The 18135-nt window shown below is 52.3% G+C and overlaps 12 protein-coding genes across 12 annotated transcripts; 10 read left to right on the top strand and 2 right to left on the bottom strand.

Moving 5' to 3' along the window:
* The first annotated feature begins 53 nt into the window (after window positions 1-53).
* On the top strand, window positions 54-2871 carry BU26DRAFT_521715 (uncharacterized protein). Its single transcript, XM_033829605.1, has 3 exons — window positions 54-421; window positions 612-2159; window positions 2218-2871. The coding sequence occupies exons 1-3, from the start codon at window positions 370-372 to the stop codon at window positions 2718-2720; spliced, it is 2103 nt and encodes a 700-aa protein (XP_033681275.1). The 5' UTR covers window positions 54-369; the 3' UTR covers window positions 2721-2871.
* Window positions 2829-4924, bottom strand: BU26DRAFT_521713 (RNA splicing factor PRP9). Its single transcript, XM_033829604.1, has 3 exons — window positions 4737-4924; window positions 3245-4685; window positions 2829-3200 (listed from the first exon to the last, which is right to left on the bottom strand). Exons 1-2 carry the CDS (start codon window positions 4827-4829, stop codon window positions 3276-3278), a joined length of 1503 nt encoding a protein of 500 aa, XP_033681274.1. The 5' UTR covers window positions 4830-4924; the 3' UTR covers window positions 2829-3200; window positions 3245-3275.
* Window positions 4925-5114: 190 nt separating this feature from the next.
* BU26DRAFT_431793 (ATP-dependent RNA helicase fal1) lies at window positions 5115-6405 on the top strand (the record flags this gene model as incomplete). Its single annotated transcript, XM_033823940.1, has 3 exons — window positions 5115-5400; window positions 5447-6301; window positions 6347-6405. The coding sequence occupies 3 exons, from the start codon at window positions 5115-5117 to the stop codon at window positions 6403-6405; spliced, it is 1200 nt and encodes a 399-aa protein (XP_033681273.1).
* A 403-nt stretch (window positions 6406-6808) lies between these two features.
* Window positions 6809-8048, top strand: BU26DRAFT_65296 (uncharacterized protein). The gene has a single exon (XM_033836157.1). It carries the CDS (start codon window positions 7212-7214, stop codon window positions 7932-7934), a length of 723 nt encoding a protein of 240 aa, XP_033681272.1. The 5' UTR covers window positions 6809-7211; the 3' UTR covers window positions 7935-8048.
* Window positions 8049-8505: 457 nt separating this feature from the next.
* Window positions 8506-9251, top strand: BU26DRAFT_553174 (uncharacterized protein; the record flags this gene model as incomplete). The annotated part of the gene is made up of 1 exon (XM_033832191.1): window positions 8506-9251. Exon 1 carries the CDS (start codon window positions 8553-8555, stop codon window positions 9249-9251), a length of 699 nt encoding a protein of 232 aa, XP_033681271.1. The 5' UTR covers window positions 8506-8552.
* Window positions 9252-11321: 2070 nt separating this feature from the next.
* On the top strand, window positions 11322-11801 carry BU26DRAFT_567753 (uncharacterized protein; the record flags this gene model as incomplete). Its single annotated transcript, XM_033833687.1, has 1 exon — window positions 11322-11801. One exon carries the CDS (start codon window positions 11322-11324, stop codon window positions 11799-11801), a length of 480 nt encoding a protein of 159 aa, XP_033681270.1.
* Window positions 11802-12215: 414 nt separating this feature from the next.
* BU26DRAFT_507873 (uncharacterized protein) lies at window positions 12216-12845 on the top strand (the record flags this gene model as incomplete). Its single annotated transcript, XM_033827030.1, has 2 exons — window positions 12216-12731; window positions 12831-12845. 2 exons carry the CDS (start codon window positions 12216-12218, stop codon window positions 12843-12845), a joined length of 531 nt encoding a protein of 176 aa, XP_033681269.1.
* A 652-nt stretch (window positions 12846-13497) lies between these two features.
* BU26DRAFT_577870 (uncharacterized protein) lies at window positions 13498-14199 on the top strand (the record flags this gene model as incomplete). The annotated part of the gene is made up of 1 exon (XM_033834410.1): window positions 13498-14199. One exon carries the CDS (start codon window positions 13498-13500, stop codon window positions 14197-14199), a length of 702 nt encoding a protein of 233 aa, XP_033681268.1.
* Window positions 14200-14441: 242 nt separating this feature from the next.
* On the top strand, window positions 14442-14891 carry BU26DRAFT_507871 (uncharacterized protein; the record flags this gene model as incomplete). The annotated part of the gene is made up of 1 exon (XM_033827029.1): window positions 14442-14891. The coding sequence occupies one exon, from the start codon at window positions 14442-14444 to the stop codon at window positions 14889-14891; it is 450 nt and encodes a 149-aa protein (XP_033681267.1).
* A 254-nt stretch (window positions 14892-15145) lies between these two features.
* Window positions 15146-15595, top strand: BU26DRAFT_567750 (uncharacterized protein; the record flags this gene model as incomplete). Its single annotated transcript, XM_033833686.1, has 1 exon — window positions 15146-15595. One exon carries the CDS (start codon window positions 15146-15148, stop codon window positions 15593-15595), a length of 450 nt encoding a protein of 149 aa, XP_033681266.1.
* Window positions 15596-15918: 323 nt separating this feature from the next.
* Window positions 15919-16269, top strand: BU26DRAFT_567749 (uncharacterized protein; the record flags this gene model as incomplete). The annotated part of the gene is made up of 1 exon (XM_033833685.1): window positions 15919-16269. The coding sequence occupies one exon, from the start codon at window positions 15919-15921 to the stop codon at window positions 16267-16269; it is 351 nt and encodes a 116-aa protein (XP_033681265.1).
* A 111-nt stretch (window positions 16270-16380) lies between these two features.
* On the bottom strand, window positions 16381-17890 carry BU26DRAFT_65257 (RTA1-domain-containing protein). The gene is made up of 5 exons (XM_033836156.1): window positions 17615-17890; window positions 17282-17519; window positions 17171-17231; window positions 16706-17113; window positions 16381-16648 (listed from the first exon to the last, which is right to left on the bottom strand). Exons 1-5 carry the CDS (start codon window positions 17672-17674, stop codon window positions 16492-16494), a joined length of 924 nt encoding a protein of 307 aa, XP_033681264.1. The 5' UTR covers window positions 17675-17890; the 3' UTR covers window positions 16381-16491.
* Between the last annotated feature and the right edge of the window lie 245 nt (window positions 17891-18135).

Below are 18135 nucleotides of genomic sequence, written 5' to 3'. Positions count from 1 at the left end.
AGCACGCAGAGGCTGAGCGTCCTTCGCACCGTCTCCCTCAGACAGACCGGCCCGCTTTCTGCCCCCTCTCTCAAAAGCACGCACATAAGCGCTAATAATACCCCCGTCCCTCAGTTTGGGGGCCACAAACACGAAAAACCTAAAACAAGGCGTCCCACGCAGCGTCCCGCGTTACCGTGCTGTGCCGCAAGGCTGAGGCTGCGACAAGCCACCCTAGGTGGAACCCGCATATCTGCGCCGGGAAGAGGGGTGTCTTAAAGGATTGCTCAGCCTGCTTTTGACCGAGCGACCGACGACAAGAACACGGCGAGACGCTGCAAGCCCAGCGAAACGAAACGCAAACGGCAGGCAGGCAAGATGATGGAGAGAATGGACGGCGAGAAGCCGCATATGGTGATTGGGATTGATTTGGGGATGACATGTAAGTTGGCCAACCAGCGGCGGGGCAAGGGACGGGCCGGGGCGCTAGGCTTGATGGGGTTAGCGCGGCTTTTCCTGAGTGGATGGATCACGTGGCTTTCCATTCACCTGCACAGCTCATAGACTGCATGAATATGCAAGCAGAGAGGAAGGGAAACATAAGGACGACGAGTGCTAACACGCATACACAGGCACAGGTGTAGCCTACGCCAACCTCTCCATCGGCAGCGAAACCATCCGCTGGGTACAAAAATGGCCCGGCCGCTTCCAAGCCAACGAGAACAAAGTGCCGACCGTCGTCGTCTACCCGTCGACGTCCGCGACGCCCAGCAGCTGGGGCTTCCTGAGCGAGACCATCGCCGAGACGACCGCGCAGGACAAGGAGTACAAGGAGTGGTTCAAGACGAGCCTGGACCCGGAGCGGCTGCGGCAGAAGCAGCGCGAAGACCCCGAGGGCGCGCCGGGCAGCCTGGCCGAGGTGCAGAAGTGGTATGGCGACTATTTGCGCAAGATGTACGAGTATTTGGAGTTTAAGCTGGGCGGGGAGCTGAGTGGATGTGATTGGGCGAGCGCGCGGCTGGAGTTTATCTTCAGCGTGCCGACGACGTGGGCGCCGCATCCGACGGTGGAGACGTTTAAGAGGATTGTGGTGGAGAGCGGGTTTGGGTCGCATCCGGGGCATGAGGTGTCGATTGGGCTGACGGAGGCGGAGGCTGCGGCTGTTCACGTCTCCACCGAAGCACCTGGTATCTTTCGCGAGAACGATATCTTGCTGGTGTGTGATGCTGGGGGTGGGACGACGGATCTAAGCGTGCTGAAGGTAACGGGGACGGTGAATCAGGCGATCAATTTGCAGCAGCTTGATGTTGTCTTCGGCGAGACTATAGGGAGTGCGGCGATTGACTACGAGTTTGAGAAGCTGGTTTCGACGCGGCTTGCTACGGCACACAGCACGGCACCTATGCCCATCGATCCTCTGGACGCTGCATGGGAGATGATGAAGTCGCGGGACTTCCAGGCCGTGAAGTGCGAATACGGGTCCCCGGATGACACACCCCTCTTCAGCATTGGGATCCCGCGACTACCACATTCGTACAACAACAGCGATCCGGATGTCAGAATACGAAACGGCGAGATGACGTTTGAGCGGGAAGATCTGCAGCGGCTGTTTGACAAGCAGATTGCGAAGCTGTTCCGGTTGATCGATTCGCAATTGAGTAGCTTGTACCAGAAGTATCCGGCGGCGAATGTTGCGCATCTTGTGCTTTCGGGTGGCTTGGGGAATTCGGCGTATGTGCAGGCGCAGCTGAGGCAGCACTACGCTGCTACCGACATGCCCAACACGCGCGGTATCTCTGTACGTATAGCGCCCGACCCGCAGCTCGCCGTCTGCAAAGGCCTGGTCTCGGACCGCGTACGGAAGCTACTCACATCACATTCCGTCCTCGGCTGGCGCTGCTGTCGAGCCTCGTATGGCACGCTCTGCAAGATCCTGTACGACAAGAAGAACCCAGAGCATGCGACAAAGCAGCTTGTAAGAGACCCGATGAACGGGAAGATGTACATTATGCAGGCGATAGCGTGGTTCGTGAAGAAGGGGGAGCCGGTGAGCGTCGACAAGCCCATTGTGCACAACTTCATCAAGAAGGTGGGCCCCGGAGATCCGAGAAGAGCGTTTCCAACGAGCGTGATCGAGAGCCACGTCGAGGCGAGGTCTTTGCCCGACCAGATGAACCACGGTATGTATTTACCCTCCCCTTATCGGCCCTTGTTCCAAAGGCTAATGTGGAGCATCAGAAACGCGCATTCTCTGCGAGATCTCCTCAGACCTCAGCAGCACCGACGAGAAGAAATTCATCGAGAAGAACCGCCACTTCTGGTCCCTCGGAAAACACTACTTTAAAGTGGAATACCAGGTGCGCGTCATTATCGGGCCGGCGGATATTCGCTTCGAGCTGTGGTTCAACAACCAGAAGCTGTCGCGGGACCAGTCGATAAGGGTCGAGTGGATACCTGCGCCGTCTCCAGTTCCCCAGACGCCTGTAGATCTATCAACGTACAATCGGGTTGAACTTCCGGATAGCCACCCGACGCATATGTCTGGAGGCTTGGTAGGGATGAATGGATGGGGGCCGATGAATGGACATGTGATGGGCGGACATGTCATACAGGGGGTTGATAGGACGGGAACGAACATTGAGACGGGAAATGGGGAAGAGAAGAAAGGATGGAGAGGGATCAAGAATCCAGGAGGCTTGCTGGGTAGAGCGAGAGGGGGAAAGTGGCCTGTGTATGGTTAAGGCTCGGCACAAAACGATGCTCACTGTGCATTCATTTTTCCCTACGATCCTACACAACCGGCGCCCGGAGTTTCCGTCTAAGGCACAGACACTTAGTATGGCTGTAACAGGAGACATAAGCACCAGGACTGTGGTGCAAGTGGACAATGGGCCTGGACAGGACAAAGAACAATTCGTTAGAATGTGAGTCTTTGCACTCCAATGCTATGGTATCTTACATTGATCCGTAAAGTCCCGTGAGCATACCTCTTCTCCGCTCTCATCTCAACGTCCTGAATTAAGCTGTTGTTCTCCAGCATGTAAAGCAGCAACGCGTTCCCCAGGTGTTGGCAGCACCGTCGGGGTGGAAAGAAACTACGCAAGCTGACTTACCCTGTGGATGATTCTTTTCATGCCATGATTCGCGTCCAATCGCACCCGCAATGGTGTGAAACTAAGGACATTCGGCGAAGAAGGGGGATTCCCTAAGGGCTCCGCATGCTATTGAATCAGTCGACGAAGGTCCCATGTAGGATGAAACTCACCTCGGCAATTTAACACCCAGCAACACAGGGTTCAGACCAGGCCCTGTGCCGCCAAATCCTTGTAGATTTTCTCTGGCATGACGTTGCCTTCTGAATCCTCCATCTGAACGACATTGTCGACGGTCGTTTTCTCCTTCTTTTTGTCCTGTTGGATCTTCTTCCACAGGGCCTGAGCTTCGTCGATATGTGTGATCTCTCGAAAAAGGGTAGTAGTCGTGATGCCGAGGCACTTCAGACCGTAGATATGACGAGGTTCGTTGAAGTGCTTGTCGAATGCCCGCCTGCCCATGTAGACGTAATTGCCGCAGATTTCGCAAGGGAACTCGACGCCAAGACCGTGCAGCTTGTACAGCCAGAAGGGAATGGGTTTGCCATCCCAAGCGAGCGGCAGCTTCAGCGGGTTGTAGATTTTCTCTTCGCCATCCTCTTCCTGGTCGTTGTCCTTGCTAGCGTTCGCCACTTCTGGGGTTTCTGAGTATAGCGCCTCCAGCTCCTGTTGGCGCTCGCGCTCGGTCATGCCTTGCTTCCGCTCGACGTTGACTTTTGTGTCGCTGCGCTCTGTCTGCATAGCAGCAGCGAGCTTCTTTATCCGGAACTCCCTCTCGGCCACGGCGCGCTCCTTGAAGCGTCCCATGCCGGCAGAGGCACCATTTGTAGCGGTGCCGTTCGCCTTCGCTGCGCTCTCCTGCAAAGCCTTCTTATGCTTCTTGCCGGTCAAATGCGCCTCGTAAACGGTCTCCTTCGAAAATCCCTTCTTGCAAGCGGAACACCATATGCCCTCCCCCAAGGCCTCGCCATCAGCTGCGGCTACTTGCGTGGGGTTCTTTTCCCAGCCAGGCACTTCATCCTTCTCCCAAAGCTCGTCGAACTCCTTGTCAAAGTTGGCGAAGATCTTGTCCAGGTTCTCCAGCGGCTTGGTGCGGCGCATAAAGCTCTCCAGGTAGTCTTGCAGGGCCTTCAGATACTGAAAATACGGCTCGGCCATCTTCTGATCGCGTCGGATGCTGCATTGCGGCGGAGTGAAGACATCGAACAGATCGAGATACTGCAGGTAGGTCAGGCGACGAGTACGTCGGTGAACGGGAAGGTTCAGGTACTGCTCGTGCAGCATGGTCAGGTCGAAGAAGCGGCCGAAGCCCTCCTCGCCAGTGAACATGGACTCGATTGCGGCGAGCGACTGCGCGTGGTCTTCGGGGGTGCGCCGCTTGTATGCCTTCTCAAGGTTCTCAACGGGCTCGTTCGGGTAGCGGCGGTGGAAGTCCTTGATGGACGCGATCTCCTTGGCGAAGGACTCCATGGGGTCGCCCAGGGTGAGCGTACGGACCTCCTTGTCCTTCTTGCCCTCGACATCTTCGTAGATGCGGAGGAGGCGGCTCGACTGGTACTCTATCTGCTCGAGGAAGCGCGCAATGTCGTGGTCTCGCGCAAGGCGATCGCGGATCTGTGTAGTGGTCAGCACGAGCTACGCGGCGGAGACAGTCGCGATGCGTACCTGCGGCGGGTCCTCCATCAGCCGGTCGGCGATGGCGTCTTCGAGGCGCTCGAGATCCTCGTGGATCTGACGCTGGTCTTCCAGGAGCGTCATCGCTGCGGTCGCCGAGCAATCTAATGGGGTTGCGAACAGCGAATAGCGGGGTTGTCAGGTGTTCAGACCTTGGGCGGCGGTGGTTGTTGGTGTCCAGCGGCAAGTGAAGCTCGCAGGAAATAAAGTGGACGGCGTCTGGTCAAAGCTTTCACGCCAAGGCCCTGGGACGCTAGGTTTCCGGAGCTCCAAACTTTCTTGTCCACACCACCACCACCACCACCACCGAGCATTTGCCCCCCCCCAGCAACACCCACATCCCGATTTACGAATCCACGCATATCCACCATGGCCGAGGGCATCGATCGCAACGTGGACGAGAAGATGGAGTTCACCACCTCCAAGGAGGTCACGGTGGCGCCCACCTTCGAGGCCATGCACCTGAAGGAGAACCTCCTGCGCGGCATCTACGCATACGGCTACGAGTCGCCTTCAGCCGTGCAGTCGCGCGCCATTGTCCAGATCTGCAAGGGCCGCGACACCATCGCGCAGGCACAGTCCGGCACGGGCAAGACGGCCACCTTCTCCATCTCCATCCTCCAGGTTATCGACACGGCTGTCCGCGAGACGCAAGGTACGTAGGGCGAAGGCCGGGGCACAGCATGCGCTGACACATCCAGCTCTCGTCCTTTCTCCCACGCGCGAGCTTGCGACCCAGATCCAGTCGGTCATCATGGGCCTCGGCGACTACATGAACGTACAGTGCCACGCTTGCATCGGAGGCACGAACGTCGGAGAGGATATTCGCAAGCTCGACTACGGCCAGCACGTTGTGTCCGGCACCCCAGGCCGCGTCGCCGACATGATTCGCCGCCGCAACCTCCGAACGCGCAACATCAAGATGCTGGTTCTGGACGAGGCTGACGAGCTGCTCAACCGGGGCTTTCGCGAGCAAATCTACGACGTATACCGCTACCTACCTCCGGCTACTCAGGTGGTCGTCGTTTCGGCTACCCTTCCATACGACGTCCTCGAGATGACGACTAAGTTTATGACGGACCCGGTGCGCATTCTCGTCAAGCGCGACGAGCTGACCCTCGAAGGCCTCAAGCAGTACTTCATCGCCATCGAAAAGGAAGAGTGGAAGTTCGACACGCTGTGCGACCTGTACGACACGCTCACAATCACCCAAGCCGTCATCTTCTGCAATACGCGCCGCAAGGTCGACTGGTTGACGGACAAGATGCGCGAGGCGAACTTCACCGTATCCTCGATGCATGGAGATATGCCGCAGAGGGAGCGCGACAGCATTATGCAGGACTTCCGCCAGGCCAACTCCCGTGTGCTGATTTCCACCGACGTCTGGGCGCGAGGAATCGATGTTCAACAGGTCTCCCTCGTCATCAACTACGATCTCCCCTCGAACCGTGAGAATTACATTCACAGGATTGGCCGAAGTGGGCGATTCGGGCGGAAGGGCGTCGCCATCAACTTCGTTACCCAAGAAGACGTTCGCATTCTACGAGACATTGAGCGTAAGTGTAACACACCTCGTCACGTTCCTCTGTTAACAATGCCAGTCTACTACTCGACTCAGATCGACGAGATGCCCATGAACGTCGCAGATCTGTTGGCGTAGCGTAAATCGGCATATTTGAAGGAGTTAGGGCCTCACCGGATAGGTAGGAATTGCTTTGGATTCGGCGACATATGGCGACGCTTCAAGCGTCAGGATTCTGAGTGCGGAGGAAAGGGCTCTTTAGCCACTTAGTGAGTCCCTCTTATTCTTAGCTCGCACGGAAGTATACTGATACAGCGAGAGAAAACTGAATCAAATTGCAAGGTAGATAGCGCGCATCTTACCCGTGTCATTTCCGTACTCCGTCTGCCTTCTCGTACGACCTTCCCACATCGATTACGCTTCTTTTGGTCGGGATTACAGCGATGGGCCTATTGTGGTTGCAGGGGGGGGGGTTCTTGCAATCATGGCATCACACGCTCAGGCACGCTCAGGCCCGAAACGCTGACTTATAAGACCTGATTGGCTAAATCAGCTCTCATCGACTGTTTGCAGGTCTGTGAATTCCTACGCCTCGATGCGAAGCTTGTAAAAATTTCCTCTGCAACCATACTATACTAGCCTTGCCGCGAAGTCCAACAAAAGCCAAGCATTTGTCATGCGCAGTGTCAAAGATCGTAAGGAGTCATCGGTGCGGGCTTCGTCTCTGTTGCGAGTCACGACCGGCAAGTCACGGTGTATAAAGTGAACATCATTAATACCCAGCTCTCCTTCCTGTGTTGGACCTTCGTTGCATCTTTCTACCACGCAACCGCCGCGTATCAACCTTACTTAAACTCCGCCCCAGTGCATCTCGCCTGCCTTCCTGTCTACAACGCCTCGCGGTAATTTCGAACAAAGTAACGTCAAACCCGAATCGCCCCGCCATGAGCGCATCTCCCACGCCATTGATTGGAGGCTTTCCCACCTCAGAAGCGCTTCTCCAGCACGACATTTACTACAACATCCTACTACGGATATTCGGCTCCCTGAAAGAGACGGTGCGAGACGCTTCTAACTTGGACGTTTCGTCGGATGTTAAGCACCTTCGCGACCGCGTCAAGGCAATCCGCGAAGATTTTGGGAAGCAATATCATAGTTACCTTCAAACCGCTGCAGGCATGGACAACGCCATCAGTCATATCGACGGCGTCTATCCTGTCATCACCCTCGCCAAGCAAATGAAGGCCACCCTTGAAGGTGTCGAAGGGATGTTGGAATATCGTCTTGCCCTACATTTGGTATGCAAGCGAAACAACGATCTACATTCGAATATCGACCCCCTGTTCGCCGAGTACTGTGAGAAGTTTGCGCCTCCAAAGGGGCTCACACTCAGCAAGGATGAGCGCGCAGCCGTTCTGAAGCAAATGTTAAGGGACCTCGCCCAGATTGAGGAGAAACATAAAGCCGCCATGGAGAACACGTATATTGTGTGGATTCTAGGGAACGACGAGAACAACTGTCGTGCTTTGGCTGAGGATAAATCTCTAGGGGTGTGGAAAACGCGCTTGATAGATGATCTACGGAGTACCGAGGACGTATACTTCAGGGTTTGGAGGGAGCAAATGCGCAAGGCTCTGGGGCTATCTGACCCTGGTGAACGGGTGTGAGTAGCCTGTTATATTGGGTGGCGCTGGGGGTGTCTTGCTTCCGAGTGTCTTGTTCTTGCGATCTTGTTATTTGAGTAAATGTTCGGTTCTCTTTGGGTAATCACTTGCTGAATGGATACAAAGTTCGATTCACATTTTCATGCTTGCTTTGCCGTTCTTCTTACTTTTTGCCTATCTTTCTTTAGTCCTTGTTTCTAGTCAATCGCGTCGGATTACGTTCCCTTTTTTTATTTCTGAGTCATGTGTCGTTTGCGAGTCATATTCTGATTGGACTCTGGCCAGGTCAAGTTCACTATAAAAAGCTGTCATGTGAACTCTGCTTTCGCACTCTTCTTTACTCTTTGTCAGATTTACTGTCACTCATATACCCAAGTTTTTCCAGATCTCAGTCATCAGTCCATCTAGTCATAGGACCCGAACGTCTCTTGTACTAGGCTCCGGCCCTGCCACGTCACATCGCTTGACTTATATAAAGACCTGCTCTTCCGCAGCTCGTCTTCCTTCCTCAACTCCACCTCTTGCTTCTTGCACACTACCTGGGTGTAATTACAATTACAGTCGCGCAGGCTATCGCACCCTTCCTTCATTCTACGTCGACCGATTCGAGCATCACTCATCATGAGCGCTTCCGTGGACCCGCAAGATACGAGGTTCCTAAAATCTCACACAGAGCGCGTGAGGCGGTCGATCGACGTCTTCTGTTCTCGCCTACAAGACATGGCCGCTGAGTTGGATTCCCTGGCCTCCCTCAAGTCTACTGTTACGGACCAGTTCACAACGCTCGATCAGTCGAGCATCGATGATCACCGAATGCGACTCCCTGCCGTTACTGATGGTGAACGCGACCGGGTCCAGGCTTATTATAACGCCGCGAGGGAAGCCACCGCTGCATTGAGGAAGGCCGACCTCTTTGGGTGCGGTATAGTCTCCCAAGCGCAATCCTCCCTTTCGGAGATCCAGCATGACGTAGGCTTCCTCTGGGGGTTCGTCCGCGTCGCCAAATTCCACGAGGAAATTTCCGGGCGTGTCGAAAATCTGATAGACAGGCACAACAACACATCTCGCCATTCTACCTACGTCCCAAAGGTATTTCTAGAAGAGGTCAAAGAAGTACAAGAAAAGCTCGAGACTTTCGGGGATAGCTGGATGTTATCAGAATGTTGGACTACCAGGTTGGACAATGAGTCCCTTTGGGGGAGACACAGGGGGTTACGGAACAAGATGCAGAATATCGAGATTAGCTTGCTCTCCTTTGAGGACCGGCTTTACCTTTTGAAAAGGGAGATATTGGCTGGTCAGCGGAAGAAATCAGGGTGATGCCTGTGTTTCAAGGGAGAAGCTTAGGCTTTGATTGTCACTTTTCTTTCTTTGTGCTGGGGTTGGCGATGGCTCCTGTGTATAGGCAGTAGTGTATTTTTAGTAAGGGTACTTGATTTCTTTTCTAGTCATTGTCTCAGTTGTGTCATATTCATTTAGTCATATTCAATGAGTCATCGCCGCGGCGATTTCTAGTCCAAGTCACTTATCGGTCACCCTTGCATGCCTCCCTCTCTACACACACGCAGATCATCTTGCAGTGTTGTCAGTAAAAAAGAGACTGCTTGAATCGCAGCAGCGCGAGAGGGCTTTCTTTCGCCTCCAGATCTCAGCCATGTCGATATATGATGCGTTCAAATCGTCAGAAATCGGGAGTCACCTTTTCTTAGGTTGTACTGCGTGTCATACCCTTTTGACTCCCCAAGTCACGTTATCGACTCCGTCACTTAAATGAACTCGCGGCGAACACTCCACGCTCCTCATCCTCCTCTTTCAAACTGCTATTTTCTGTCTCTAGACTCTCCCTCTTCTTTGCACAACTCTGTAACTGCTTTATCACTACGATACCACGACTGTTTGCCAACCTTCGAACATCGCCTCAACCACCGCTAAGCACATCGGTACCAGCGTGCGTGGTCCCGGAACCGGGCATATTGTCAAGCAGTAAGTTACAGTAAGCATTCAGTGGATCGAAGGGTTGATGCTGATGTTTTTCGTAGAATTTGCTACCGAAAGACTTATAAAACCCACGCGGATCAACCTTCTTCGGCCGGACTTTCAAGCTTTCGAACATGCCACCACCTCGTACCCGCCATGGAGCCTGTTGTCCCGACTACGATATGAAATGCCTGTCCTCGAGGATTAATGATCTCCGCGAGCGCAGCACTGACGTCGCCATGATACTAGAACGCATGGACGTCCTTAGATACTCTCTTGAAGTCGCCGGCTGCGCCTTCGATCAAGAGACAATCAAAGTCCTTGGGAAGGAAATCGAAAGAGTGGCCCTGTTTCTTCAGCGTGGAGTAGGCGAGTATGATCGTACCGCTAGCGAGGTCTCGGAGCAATATAAGGCGGCTTCGGAGGAATAAACGACTGCTATCACTTCCGGGAACTCCCTCAAGAAAAAGTCGGTGACAGCCATTCATACCGTCAACCATGATATACGGTTTTGGGCTGCGTCCGCTTCCTCTTTTGCGTACGTTACAGAGCTGAACAATAAGCGCATCAGTGGGTTCGTAATGAAACATGCGGGAGTTTCTCCTTTCGTAAGCCCTACACCGATAATCCAGAGGAAATGTTAGAGCAGCTCGAAACAATAAAAGATGAGATGAAGGCTTTCGAAGAGAATGAGGTCTAAACTTGCGCGTTGGATTGAGATGACGAAGGCGATAATGCAACGGGTTTTTTCTGGGAAGTTGGGGCAAGGGAAGCAATAGCTAGTCGACGGCCGTGGAGGATCATAGAGGGACTGTTGTTTCTGCCCTGTGGGGTTTCTCAATCCTGAGGCATTACATGCTTTTAAAGTAGATGAACCACCTTTGGTGTCCTTCCTGCATCTCTCTTCGTTATCCTAGTTATGGCACGCATGATGTGTCATATCTGCATCCGCGACGAGTCATCCCCTGTGTCCAATGCTGCCTTTTCATATCGCTCGCATCGTCACTTCGACGCATTATCTACAACATCAATCTCTATGTCATCCACTCTCATTAAAATCTCCCCGCACGTTCAAGATCTAGCCTTTCCATGTAGTTCATGAATCATCTACTATTAACACGATTCATGTTGGAGTATTTAGCCCGATTCTTCGAGCAGTCACAATAACGAGTCACGCAGCCCCAAGGTCTGTGACTCCTTTGCATGTCCGTCATTACCCAACACCCATATAAAATAACTACACTTTCCCTCACTATCAAAGCCCTTTGTAGTATTTTCCCCCAAGTTTTATCTTCGTCCATCACGGAAATTCCCTGCAAGTCCTCGGGCAATCCACCCTATACCTGGGTATTCCAATTTTTGAACGAACCCACCTACCTCAACACCAAGCATCAACGACAACAAATTCTCCCCATGGTGTCAGCCTCAGCACAATCACGTCGGGATTTGGGGTCTACCGCACACGGCAGGTTGGTACATCTTACCAGCCTCATCGAGAGCCTAGGCAAGGCCCTCGGTGAAGTCGATACACGTATAAGTCGGCTGGACACCATAGCCAATCGAACCGCTAAGCTTCAAGCCATCCCACCCATTTTGTTCAATCTCGACAACATAGAAGCATGGATTCAGGGATACGTTTACGAGAAACGGGACCCATATGACCATCCTATCGGTGACACGCCTCCAATTACCCCGGATAGTCTCGAGCACGGCGAACTACTGTTAGGAAGAGTCTCCAAGTTCGTTGATTATCTCAAACTCGACAGCCAAGAAAAGAGGCACGACGCGGCGGCGACGATAATCCGCGCAAGAAGCACCCTCGACCACTATACGACGCTGGCATATACAAAGAGGTACCTCCTGCACATCGAGCAGAGACTCTTGCTATCCTAGAAAGTGGACATTTTCAGCTAAGGTGCCAAAGAGACTCCATTGAAGGCGTGCCATCAGAGTGTCGGAAAGGACCCGGGAGCTGGTGGGTGAGTCCGCACTTTCGCGGGGATGTTCTGGAGAGGGTAATCATGATTGTTGGAGTTTCCTCTTCATCTTGCAACTTGCTTCAATGTCTATGTTTTAATATAAAGCGGCAGAGTGTATGAGGTTGTTGTCTTCTGGCGTGACTCTTCTTCTTGTTCTGACTCCACATCGAGATGAGTAAACTCATAACCACCGGCTAGTCAGGACTTGAATACATCACACCCGGATCCTTTGAATAAATTCTTCCTCCAACACCTCCTTGTGCTGCCCCTCTTTTTAACCTCCTGTCACATCTCTCCAGCATATCACATTCAAGTACGAAAGTTCGCTATGCCCTTTCTTCAAATCCACCGACAAAACCACGATAGCAAGTCGGTAAAACACAATCAAAATATATCAAAGTCACACAAGCGACGAAGGCACCAATCCGTCCACAAGAACCACCGATACGAAGATGAAAATAGCCAAACCGATGATGAAGGACCCGATCCGGCCAAAGAACTCATATATCTGTCGGTGCTCCTGGAGACCCACCAAATGTCCACCTCTGAGCGCCTTGCGAGTATGTATACTCTGGAAAGAGCATACAAGAACCGACCGGAAAGCTTGATATCGGATTACAAGGCCATCTGCAAGGACGAGCTGGAAACTCTGATATCGGATTACAAGGCTCGCAGCGAGGAATTTCGAAAGGAGCACGTGAATGAGCTTCAGCTCGAGTATGTGGAAAAGTTAAGGACACTGAAGGGCTACAACAAGAACTGCAGAGATCTGGAGGCCTCGATAGAGAGATTCAGGAACCTCATCTGTAAGGATAAACAAGATGTGATGGAATTGGAACGTAAGGTTCGTGCCGAGTTCGGAGACTTTGATAGGAAAACGTGACGGAGGATGCGCTGCCGACTTTCCCAATATCTGTTCAAGCGGGAGATAATGTATTATTAGGCATTGAACGAGTAATCCTTCCGAGATTCTTTTTTTAGTGATGACCCCACGTCCATTAACACGCGCTAGCCGTGGTGCCAACATGCAATAGTATACTCAAAGGTCAAGTTATCCTTAACAGAATATGACCCGTATACCCCCATACCTCCCTGTACAGCTGAGCACACTACCGCCGTGAAACCATGAAGTGACTTATCTAACATTCGCGCGATTGTGTATTTCGTAGTGCGTCGCAATGTTTCTGCAGTCCCCTTTATAGTTTTGGTTTTCGGATCGAAAATTATGTGCACTACTAGCGATGACGTGGTACTTTTTTTGCGACGCATGACTCAAGCTCTGACTGGCAACTCTACTAGTCATGCATGCATCGCGCATAACCCCTCATTCTTTTTCGCACTTTTCTAGAAGACTGTTGGCTGGATTTCAATTTGGCGGTGCAACGTTGAATGCGATGTCACGTAACTTTCAAGGGTTTGCTTGCAAACGCTTATCTTTCACTTCAATAATATTTAGCTACTTTTCATTCACAGGTACCCACTGTTCTCTCCCCTTTATTAAATGCCGCTACCTCGACAACACGCCCGAACAGAAATCCACGATATAATCCACCTCAGCATACTAATATCCTTTTCCTTCACCCCGACCCAGCGATAAAGCTTGCTAAAAGATGTCGGCCAATACTGAGGAGCTTTACAACGGATGCGACACCATCGCCGCTCTCCAAAAGTTAGCGCATTCTGATGAACGCTATCGAACCTACCTCTCTCCGTGGCTCCAAAAAGCACAACAACACGTTGCAGCAATCAACCCGCCACCAGCTCCAAGCAAACTCAAAGCACTCGGCTCCAAACTATCAGTCTCTCTCCTCAAGAATCTTACTCCTTGCCAGAGACTGGTAATCGAGTTCGGTGTCAGACATGCACAATCTGAAATCCCTTTCCAGCTCTACCATTTGACCCAAAAGGGCATCGGAGACGAGCTTGAGCTTGTGCCCTCTCTGTTCAAAACGATCGTAAAAGGAAAAGATGATAAACTTGAACTGCACGGCTATATCAAAGCTCACATGGACGAGGCAAAACGCCGTCTATGGGATTTCGAGGACGAAGGACTGGCGTGGATGCTCGACGAGGACATCGACGACATCCTACACGATCTGAAGTACGACAGATTGGACAGGGATAGAGTAAGGATGGAATTGGGGGACGCGAGAACGAAAGCGAAAAGGGCGAAGTGGACTACTCTTTTCCTGGACCACATTTTCCGACTCGTGCGCGTGGTGGAGAACTGTCAGCAGCCAGGCGATGCCCACACGAGAAGGGGGAGGAACGACGACGAGGAGATTGAGGTGGCTAGGCTGCTTCTTCCATAGTGGGCTTGTGGGAGTATTGTAGCACTTCTTGAGAGCTGATCTATGTTTTGAATAATGTATTGCCTTAAGTGTTCTAGATTTTCATTGAAATGCACAGCCGAGGTCTTCTTCTTCAAAAAAAACTTGCACATGCACTGTATTCACGCATCACTTCCAATCCCTAGAATTTGTAAGAAGTGACCAAATTCCCAGCTTATACCACTTTCTGACATATGTTCCCAAACACCGTTCTACTTCCCACTATGAGTGCTCCACGAAAGAACTGGAGAGATGCTCTACAAAGTTTCTCGTACACTCTATTCCATAGGTTCCTCCACTCTTATACACATCCTGAATCGCACTACCACACCTTCCAAAGAGACCTACAACCCTTACTAGCCGCCATTCAGACCGCGGCCCCTTACTCTTTGGAGGAGGGAACACTAGCACTGCAAATAGGAGAGATGACAGGGACTCTAGCCGAAGGGTTTGACGACTGGGCGCAACATTATGCTTGGATTCTGGGCACTGATCCTGCGGTGATATTGGGAGACTTTGGTATGCGGGAAGAAGGGAAAAGGGAGAGCGACGTGCAGAGGATGAGAGAGCGAGCGGAGTTGTGTGAACGAGTACGCGTCGTCATCGTTGAGGTTCAAGGGGTGCTTAATGCCCTGGCGGAGTGTAGTTCTAGTGGAGAGCAAGGCTTTGAGTGAACCAGTGAGGTTCCACCAGCCCAGCTGAAAGCCGCACTTTCAAGGAATACACTCGCAGGATTCCATGGCGATCTCTCATGACGTTCATTAGGACATCGACAGGTGAAGCTCTTCCTTCGTGTAAAACCTTTTCTTCAGCGTGAAGCCCGTAGTTCCTTCGAGAATAAAGAGCCCGGCCACGAATAAATAAATCCTCTACCTAGATTCCTCAGGCATCATAATCTCGCAAACCCCATCTGTCTTAGACTCCAACCATGTGTATGCGGCGAAATAATACCCGACAGCCGAATCTCAGTGCGCTCCACCAAGCCGCGATAGATATCTACATTAGCATCCACCACACGGAAAACCGCGTAGTTCAGCTCGAGCAGCAAATCCGCGCAGCAACGGACATCTTCGAGAGCTTACCCGTGGAGTCCGTAGATTGCGAAGCCAAAGGAATGGAGGTCATCGCCCTAGCCGATCAACTAGCGGACGAGTATCACCGTTGGAACGAAAGGTATGGCCCGATAGTATCCAGGGGAGATCCGGCGTCAGTGTTATGGGAAGCAGGCGTTCGGGGGTTCCGGGATGAGGAGGAGATGAGGGCTTGGATCAGGCAGGTTTCGCAAACGTTTTCGAGGAAGGCACGGGAATGGCGGGTGTTTGGTGACAATGTTAGGAAGGAGCTTGAGGATATAAGGAGGTGGAAGGCTGGGCTGTGAAGATTCGTTGAGAGCTGTTGATTGATATGTCACAGTATTGAATTCAATGGTAAAGCCAGTCACAAAAATTGGACTTTAGTTGAGATAGTGCCGCTGTTGATTAAAGGCATGCGCCATTCGCGGTGAATGTCGGCACTTCTTCGTTTGAAGACAAGCCCCGATAAATGGACATGTTCCTCAACGCAGTGACAGATTCTGATCACTACAACCTCCTCTACCGAAGGGCATATAAAAAGCCCAAGACATCATGAACTTTCAAAAGTATCTAGAACACACGCAAAATACAGCACTACTGCTTCAACACACCCCGAAAGAACCTCACAATGTCCACTCCAAATCCCACACCACCCCCATTTCCAACCGCTCTGGCAGACCTCGTAGCCCTTCGCCGCCGCCACCGGCGCTTCTACAACCTCCAAACTAAGCTCCTCGGTTGGGGGATTACGCCCGCCGAAGTGCGCGAGCTCGACTTGAGGAATGAAGAGCTGCTCGAGCAAGGGTACGATACGCATTATGACTCAATGCGGGAGCGGCTCAGGGAGATAGATGAGTTGGAACAGCAGCTGCGGAGGGAGATGTGGATCGAGGAGCGTAGGAAGCGTGAGCAGGAGAAGGAGAAGGAGAAGGAGCAGGAGCAGGAGCAGGAGGAGAAGGAGAATAGAGGGGCGCAGTGATCTGGTAAAGCGGTGGTAGAGACGACCGATATAATAGGAAGCACTGGTGGAACTTCGCTAAGATCCCGTGTATCCAATATCCTTTCCACTTCGTGCAGGGATTCGCTCCCAAGTTCACGTGCAATAACTTCTCGATGTACTGTACCAAAGACCTTCGTGTCTTTCTTGAGCGTTAACCTCTATACCGCCGATACGACGCTTCCCAACCTGCTACTGCTGCATCTAGACCTCGGACTTGGGTTCAACGGGATCGGGGCGCGATGTTTGGCTTTCGCCGCTGGATTGGACAGTCATACCGTCCATGCGGCTCCGCTCGTGACTCCTAAAGACCAGCCCCGGATGGCCAATGCAAAGGGCGAACACCGAAAGCACCACCAGTCTATCTTCTATTAGCGACCAGTAACCAGTATAGTCTTCCGCGAAGGGATCCACTTACACTCCTTCTAGCACAATAAAAAGCGGTTCATCCCTGAACAGTTCACCCCGGTATCCGTCCTTCAGCTCAGCCACGCGATAGATACACCGAGCGAAGGTCAATACAGACGCCAGCATCACAAAGCCAAAGAACAGCTTTTCTCGTCTAACAGCCTTCTTCATGCCTCCGCGTTGCTTGTATCGCCACAAGAAGTCGCCGAAGAGCGCGAGGAAGATGAAGAGCGTGACGATTTGAAGGATGAGACCGGCGCGGGTGATTCTGAGGCCAGCTTCATTCTCGGCCGAAGAGTCCGCCGTCATGCCGCCGCCAGTGCCCTGGAGAACTAGGGAAGTGATGTCGCATGGAATGAAGGTCCAGTAGAGCAGTCTCGGAGGGAAACGTGCTAAGTCTGGGGAGAAGTGGTTGATCCTGTTAACCGTCAGCTGCGGTTTTGATTTCTAGTGACGGTATGCGAAATGGCCTTACGATTGAGCAAGCGTGACATAAATCGCCGCGCAATAGAATACCGGAGCTTGGGTGATGGCGACTGCGAGTGGTCAGTAACACGGTTGTGGGGTAACACAAGGAATTGCGTACTGATATTAATCATGAAGGCGGTGAAGTCCCATGGATCATTATACAGCATGATCCTCCCAACGTATCCGACGACTTCGTGCAAGCATGTAACGAGAACACACCACATGAACCACCGCGTTCTCCATCTTATGCCGAGATAGACATGCACGATGGCAGCTAGGGAATAGAAGATGATGAAGAGTACGTTGGCTGGGATGGAGGGTCGATAGCCATATACACTGTCTTCGACTTGGCATAGCTGAGATGCAGTTAGCGAGCTCTACTAAGCTGATAGGACGGCAGTGCAACGCCGGTTTCTGGGATGCGGGCTCTATGCTTGATGAGAAGGCATACCTCCAAAGTGCAATTGGCCTCAGGGCCGAAGTGGATAAAGCCGTCGTCGCCGACAGCCATAGTAGAAGTCGGAGTGCGCAAATCCGAAGTGGAAAGAATATACACGATTCATAAAAAGATCTTCAGCGAGCCCGGCAATCCAGGGAGCATATTATAGAAATCCAGGACGCCCTTCAAAGGCGGCATTGCGTAGGCTGCGGCTGCGCGCAACGCAACGCTCCATGGCGATAACGGTTACACGAGCGGGTGCGTTGCCCGAGCTCGCGGGACACTGCCAGCCCCATCGTGCCCAAGCCGCTGCCTGTGGTCGAGCTCCATGGCCACGTCAAGGATTCCAGCCTCCGTGGTGTGATTTGTTTTGCCAACCTTGGTTATTAATGCGAGTCAAGACGCAGGACGCGCAGATGGATCGTATCGCGACAAGACCTCAAGACCAACGCCGCCTGATTGCAGAATTGCTTTCGTGCGTAAGGCGTCTGTTGCAGATAAGTTATGCCGTCAAGACAAGAAACCAAGACCGT

Source organism: Trematosphaeria pertusa (genome assembly GCF_010094035.1).
Source record: "Trematosphaeria pertusa strain CBS 122368 unplaced genomic scaffold BU26scaffold_11, whole genome shotgun sequence".
NCBI classification, from domain to species: Eukaryota; Fungi; Ascomycota; class Dothideomycetes; order Pleosporales; family Trematosphaeriaceae; genus Trematosphaeria; species Trematosphaeria pertusa.
This window is presented reverse-complemented; position numbering and strand designations above follow the sequence as displayed.

Bases quoted from the DNA above. Each gene is read 5' to 3' on its own strand.
- BU26DRAFT_521713 (XM_033829604.1), bottom strand. From the start codon at position 4,829: ATGACGCTCCTGGAAGACCAGCGTCAGATCCACGAGGATCTCGAGCGC. The intron at 4,686-4,736 runs GTACGCATCGCG...ACCACTACACAG, and splicing joins TGATGGAGGACCCGCCGCAG to ATCCGCGATCGCCTTGCGCG.
- BU26DRAFT_65296 (XM_033836157.1), top strand. From the start codon at position 7,212: ATGAGCGCATCTCCCACGCCATTGATTGGAGGCTTTCCCACCTCAGAA.
- BU26DRAFT_521715 (XM_033829605.1), top strand. From the start codon at position 370: ATGGACGGCGAGAAGCCGCATATGGTGATTGGGATTGATTTGGGGATG. The intron at 422-611 runs GTAAGTTGGCCA...ACGCATACACAG, and splicing joins GATTGATTTGGGGATGACAT to GCACAGGTGTAGCCTACGCC. The intron at 2,160-2,217 runs GTATGTATTTAC...GTGGAGCATCAG, and splicing joins GCCCGACCAGATGAACCACG to AAACGCGCATTCTCTGCGAG.
- BU26DRAFT_65257 (XM_033836156.1), bottom strand. From the start codon at position 17,674: ATGGCTGTCGGCGACGACGGCTTTATCCACTTCGGCCCTGAGGCCAAT. The intron at 17,520-17,614 runs GTATGCCTTCTC...ACTGCATCTCAG, and splicing joins AGGCCAATTGCACTTTGGAG to CTATGCCAAGTCGAAGACAG. The intron at 17,232-17,281 runs GTACGCAATTCC...GACCACTCGCAG, and splicing joins CGCCTTCATGATTAATATCA to TCGCCATCACCCAAGCTCCG.